We start from the raw sequence: 7136 nt of genomic DNA, 5'->3' as shown, positions 1-7136 counted from the left end.
ATGAATGTCAATAAGCAAAAGGCACAAGAACCTTGTGAGGGCCTTCAAGATTGTTGCGAAGCCCTTGTAAGCAGGGACAGACAAAGCAAGGGCTTACATATGGGCAGTAAGTGCTTGGAAGGACACAAGTGCTGCCTGGCAACAGAACTTTGGGGGCTGCAAGATGGTTCGACAGAGGACCACAGTAGGCAGAGTCACATTTTCTAGGTAGTCATAGCTGAAGCAGATAGTCTTTTGTTTTGTTTTTTTGTGGGGGAGGAAGGGCAAAAATAGAATCTCTAAAGCGTTTTTAGGCACTGGTGACTGGAATAATATTTTTGGCTCTAAGATTCCTTGTATGCTACAAAACACCAATAAGAATCTAGTTTTAAATTGCTAGAATGAAGCCTAGAAAAGCTTCCCATATCTCAGTCACCCCAAATCTCACCCTGCTTTCAGGTCCAAGCCGCAAACTGGATGGATCACTCTTGAATTCATGTGACATTCTCTAGGCTCAAGGGTGGAAAACATTTAAACAATTGCTGACATAATTACATAGTTATTGTAGGTGGCTTAAATTTTTAATTCTTTCATATAGAGATGGGGCCATGCTCCCCAGACTGGTCCTGAATTCCTAGACTCAAACAATCCACCCACCTCCGCCTCCCAAAGTGCTGGGGCTACAGGCGTGAGGAAACACACCTGGTCAGTTATATTTTCTAACTGAACTAAATGTAAATACAAAGGGAAAATATTACCTAGGAGGCACTCTTCTTAGGCCAGTACAATTCCATATCAAGCAGAGGTTGGTCTGCTCACTTGAGAGGGTAGATGCTGTGTCACATAAGAGGTCCCTCACTGAACTCAGAGCTGAGGTGTCAGAAGCACTTCACTCAAAGAGGAAGTGAAAATCAAGAAAGACACAAAATGTTATTTTAACGTAGTTTCCTTCAATGTCTAGTTTATTGAGAGTTTTTAACATGAAGAGACGAATTTTTTTGAAGGCCTTTTCTGCATTTATTGAGATAATCATGTGGCTTTTGTCTTTAGTTCTGTTTATGGGATGAATCACATTTATTGATTTGCATAAGTTGAACCTTGCATCCTAGGGCATAAGAAACCCACAGCCAATATCATACTGAATGAGCAAAAGCTGGAAGCATTCCCCTTGAAAACCGGCCCAAGACAAGGATGCCCTCTCTTACCACTGCTATTCAACATAGAATTGGAAGCTCTGGCCAGGGCAATCAGGCAAGAGAAAGAACTAAAGGTATTCAAACAAGAAGAGAGGAAGTCACACTATGTTTGTTAGCAGATGACGTGATCCTATATCTAGATAACCCCATCATCTCAGCTCAAAAGCTTCTTAAGCTGATAAGCAACTTCAGCAAAGTATCAGGGTACATAATCAAAGTGCAAAAATCATGAGAATTTCTATACACCAACAATAGACAAGCAGAGAGCCAAATCATAAATGAACTCCTACTCACAATTGCCACAAAAAGAATAAAATACCTAGGAATGCAGCTAACAAGGGAAGTGAAGGACCTCTTCAAGGAAAACTACAAACCACTACTCAAGGATAGCAGAGATGACACAAAGAAATGGAAAAACATTCCATCCTCATGGATAGGAAGAATTGATATCATGAAAAAACAGTTTATAGATTCAATGCTATGCCCATTAAATTACCATTGACATTCTTCACGGAATTAGAAAAAAACGATTTTAAAATGTGTATGGAACAAAAAAGAGTCCAAATAGACAGGACAATCCTAAACAAAAAGAACAAACCTGGAGATATCACACTACCTGACTTCAAATTATACTGCAAGACAACGGTGACAAAAAAGCACAGTACTGGTATAAAAACAGATACATAGACCAACCGAACAGAGTAGACAGCCAAGAAATAAGACCACACACCTAAAACCATCTGATCTTTGACAAACCTGACCAAAACAAGCAATGGGGAAAGGATTCACTATTTAATAAATGGTGCAGGGAGCACTGCTTAGCCATATGCAGAAAATTGAAACTGGACCCCTCCTTACATCATATACAAAAATTAATTTAAGATGGATTAATAACTTAAATGTAAAACCCAAAACTATAAAAATTCTAGAAGAAAATCTAGGCAATACCCTTCAGGACATAGGTGCGGGCAAAGATTTCATGACAAAGACACCAAAAGCAATTGCAACAAAAGCAAAAATTGACAAGTGAGATCTAATGAAACTAATGAGCTTCTGCTCAGCAAAAGAAACTATCATCAGAGTGACCAGACAACCTACAGAATGGGAGAAAATATTTGCAATCTATCCATCTGACAAAGGTCTAACATCCAACATCTACAAGGTACTTAAACAAATTTACAAGGGAAAAAAATAAAAAACAACCTCATTAAAAAGTGGACAAAGGACATGGACAGACACTTGTCAAAAGAAGACATATATGCAACCAACAAACATGAAAAAAAGCTCAACACTACTGATCATTAGAGAAATGCAACTCAAAGCTACAATGACATACCATCTCACACCAGTCAGAATGGCTACTATCAAAAAGTCAAAAAACAGCAGATACTGGCAAGGTTGTGGAGGAAAAGGAAAGCTTATACCCTGCTGGTGAAAGTATATATTAGTTCAGTCGTTGTGGAAGACAGTGTGGTGATTCCTCCAAGACCTAGAGGCAGAAATACTATTTGATCCAGCAATCCCATTACTGGGTATATACCCAAAGGAACATAAATCATTTGATTATAAAGATACTTGCATGCATATGTTCATTGCAGCACTATTCACAATAGCAAAGACATGGAATCATCCTAAATGCCCATCAATGATAGACTGGATAAAGAAAATGTGGTACATATACACCATGGAATACTATGCAGCCATAAAAAGGAATGAGATTATGTCCTTTCCAGGTACATAGATAGATCTGGAAGCCATTATTCTCAACAAACTAATGCAAGAACAGCAAACCAAACACTGCATGTTCTTGCTTATAGGTGAGAGCTGAATGATGAGAACACATGGACACATAGAAGGAAACAGAACACACTGGGTCCTGTTGGAGGGTGGGGGGTGAGAAGAGAGAAAGCATCAGGAAAAATAACTAATTAATACTAGGCTTAATAGCTGGGTGATGAAATCATCTGTACAACAAATTCCCATGGCACATGTTTACCTATGTAACAAACATGCACATCCTACACATGTACCCCTGGACTTCAAATGAAAGTTGGGGAAAAAAGAAGCTACTCAATTACAAAGTAGGGCATCCTCAGAAAGCGGGAGAAGGAATGCTGCTACCTCATATGCGATGCTTGCTTATATAGGATATTAAAGCTAATAATAGTGTACTTTATTATAAAGGCTTGTGATCAGCCTGTGACAGGCTATAAGTATTTTTGTGTTTCTGTGTAATTATTGATTTCAGTAAGAATTTATGAGTGTACTACTATCTTTGAAGTGAAACTTATTCTTAAACTAAAAATGCTTCCTGTTCTTAAAAAAAAGTCACAAAATGAATGGTTCCCACCCATCCTTAAAGTAGTAAATGCTTTTAGTGTCAACGTTAACCTTGCACTGTGAATTTCCTCACAACTCAGTTTAAGTTTAAAGGCTCTGAGTCCACTGGCATCAACTGGCACCAACTGACTGGCACTCTGCTGAAGCTAAACAATGAATTTCTTTATCTACTTTTCTTTCTTCATATGTGAATGAATCTCCATCAGGGTATGTAGAGACATTAAATAAGGGTTCTAAGAGTGTAAGCCTGCTTAGCATTATTGCTCTAGAGTTGGGGGTTGGCTTTCTAGAATTCAGTGGTTATGGGGCCTGTGCTGTGATAATCTTTTATCCCCTATTAATCCTTTGAACTTGTTAAAACTGTGGCTCATGAGGGTCTTGGCATTGAACCAACACAATCTCCAAGGTTCTGAAAGAAATGATTCAATTCAGCTGTGAGATGGTACAGACAGCAATTGCTAAAACAAACTTAGCTTAATCCAGACATTGAGAACTTACACTTAGTTGAGATTAAGCAGAATACAATAAATTGGGGGTCAGAGGTTACTTTAAATTCTTAAAGACAATTTAAGGTTTTAGTTAATTGGATTTTACTGTGTCTGGAATTTTTCCTACAAAAGGATTTAATCTTTGGACTTCAATTTCTTCCTAGGGATATTAACAAGCGGAAAAAAAGGCTTGTAGTAAAATTTGTGGCATCTCAACACTGTTATAATTTTGCTGTTGGAGGATCTCATTATTTAATCTTATTGCAGAACCTCTGAACTGCTTATTGGACTTAATTTGGCATGAAAAATGCAGAGCACAATTTTAGCCTTGGATTCCAATAGATTTTTGTGTTATATAGCTAACATATTTTTCTGAGTTTTCTTAAAAATTCTACACCACTGCTCACCAGTGGTCCCATGAGGATACCCACAAGGGCAGGGTTGGTCCTGGGGAGCAGCTTTGTGAGCATGGGTGACAACTTTCGGAAATTCTGATAGCTACTGTTAGCAACCTAAAGAGAAATGAGATAGGATCCCTAAAAAAAGAAAGTATACAAGATTTTATGAAAAGTGATAGATATGATAAAGTTGTATACACAAATTTCTATGTGAAAGCCAAATATGAAAATAAGTACCTTATTACACAAGGTAGTCACATGATATAAATATTTGTCAAAGAAAAGGTTCTACATGAGTGGAGAGACGAAAGAAAGTCATAGACATTGCACGAACCCCAAGTCGTCAGAGTCGGAGTCATACTCCAAGTGGTCAACGAAGGTCTAGATCTGTGGGTAGAAGAAGGAGCTTTAGCATTTCCGCAAGCCGCGGGAGCCACACCCCCAGCCGCCGGAACCGTACCCGCAGCCGACGGAGCCGCACCCCCAGCCGCTGGAGAAGATCAAGGTCTGTGGTAAGAAGACGAAGCTTCAGTATCTCACCAGTCAGATTAAGGCAATCAAGAACACCCTTGAGAAGAAGGTTTAGCAGATCTCCCATCCGTCGTAAAAGATCCAGATCTTCTGAACCAGGCAGACCATCCAAACGTCTGACAGATTTGGATAAGGCTCAATTACTTGAAATAGCCAAAGTTAATGCAGCTGCCATGTGTGCTAAAGCTGGTGTCCCTTTACGCCAAACCTAAAGCCTGCACCTCCACATACTATAGAAGAGAAAGTTGCTAAAAAGTCAGGAGGAGCCACTATAGAAGAACTAACTGAGAAATGTAAACAGATCGCACAGAGTAAAGAAGATGATGATGTAATAGTGAATAAATCTCATGTTTCGGATGAAGAGGAAGAAGAACCTCCTTTTTATCATCATCCCTTTAAACTCAGTGAACCCAAACCCATTTTTTTCAATCTGAATATTGCTGCAGCAAAACCAACTCCACCAAAAGCCAGGTAACATTAACAAAAGAATTCCCTGTATCATTTGGGTCTCAATATCGGAAAAAAGAAGTGGATAGTGTTTATGGAGAATGGGTTCCTGTAGAGAAAAATGGTGAAGAAAACAAAGATGATGATAATGTTTTCAGCAGCAATTTGCCCTCAGAGCCTGTGGACATCTCTACAGCAATGAGTGAACAGGCACTTGCTCAGAAAAGACTCAGTGAGAATGCAATAACAATAAACTGGAATAAATGCATGAATAAATCTCCAGCATCTCTAGCTTAAGCATCTGAGTGAATGGTGATGGGGACACCTGAGGGAGTACATGTAGTTAAAAAAAAAAGAGGTCAGGTGCGTTGGCTCACACCTGTAATCCCAGCACTTTGGGAGGTCAAGGTGGGCAGATCATCAGGTCAGGAGATCGAGACCATCCTGGCCAACATGGTGAAACCCCATCTCTACTAAGAATACAAAAAATAGCTGGGTCTGGTGGTGCATGCCTGTAATCCCAGCTACTCGGGAGGCTGAGGCAGGAGAATTGCTTGAACCCAGAAGGCAGAGGTTGCAGTGAGACGAGATCGCACCACTGCACTCCAGCCTGGGTGACAGCAAGACTCTGTGTTGAAAAAAAAGATTGCTTCAATTTTGGATATGTTAATCTGGAGGTACCATTAAACACATGAATGATAATGTTCAGTGAATGTTGGCTATTTTGGTCTAAGCTCTATAGTAAGGAGAGAAATCTATTTAATGAAGGGAAAATCAAATGCTCTGAAAAACATCTGATCTCAAAATAATCCTACCACTGCACAGAGGTGTCAAGTGTTAAGCTTTCAAATGTTAGGATCATAAACGTGGGATGTCTCATTCTAAGATGAAGTACAAGTGAGATTAGATCTCTACCCTATCTGGCCATGCAATGTCTATGACTTTCTTTTTTTTTTTTTTTTATTCCAGAGAAGTTAGTATTTGGGCCTTAAGCTTTTGAAAATAAAGTTTAGAAACATAGCATATGAATACCATTGTAATACACATAAAATATTCTATTGGACCCTAAAATTTAACATAAACTTTAACTTTCTCATAGTCAACAGAATAGTGGCTGGTTGCCAATTTTATTAGAAAAGTTGGTTACAGCATGTTAATTATCATTTTACATCTATCTAGGTGTAGTTGAAATTCAAAATGCACATCAAAGTAAAACTATATCACAACTCAATGCCATACTAAATGTACTTGGCCTCTGCAATAGTAGAATTCTAGTCAGACTTCATTTTTTACTCCGTTCTTATGACCCAAGTGGCTTTAACAGGAATGCAGGACTCAGTGCTGATCATCACACAACATACCACTTTCTGTTTAGAACCTCTACAAAATTTTGAAGGGAGATGGTTGCATTAGCCCTGTGGAACAGATCTTGCTTGATCACCTCAATAACACTGGCCCAGTATCTGTCCAGCAGAACCCATTGTGAAATAGTACAAGGTGCACAGCCCTTCACTGATTACAGGCAAGTGTTACAGTAGCCTAGCCATAAGGAAGAGGAGTTACATCATAGTACAAAATACAGTATAAAAGCATTATTTAACATTCCACACTGAAGATTACTCTGATGCCTTCAAACAATCGTTTGGATGTTAGCCACTTAAACAAATACATCACTAAGCTAAACAATATAAACATACCAAAACCCTGTATGGTTAAATACAATTTCCATGGTACAAAAATCAAAGCCTGGAGATGTT

General features: G+C 38.8%; 1 protein-coding gene across 1 annotated transcript; it reads left to right on the top strand.

Annotated features, from left to right (window-relative positions):
• Positions 1-5676, top strand: LOC116467915 (protein SON-like). Its single transcript, XM_032755232.2, is given in 4 exon segments — positions 1-66; positions 4704-5130; positions 5133-5396; positions 5399-5676. Coding segments are annotated over 4 exon segments (1035 nt in total).
• Positions 5677-7136: the final 1460 nt, after the last annotated feature.

The sequence above is a fragment of the Hylobates moloch genome, unplaced genomic scaffold (assembly GCF_009828535.3).
Source record: "Hylobates moloch isolate HMO894 unplaced genomic scaffold, HMol_V3 SCAFFOLD_5, whole genome shotgun sequence".
Taxonomy (NCBI): Eukaryota; Metazoa; Chordata; class Mammalia; order Primates; family Hylobatidae; genus Hylobates; species Hylobates moloch.
The sequence above is the reverse complement of the archived record's forward strand: the minus strand, read 5'-3'. Positions and strand labels throughout refer to the sequence as shown.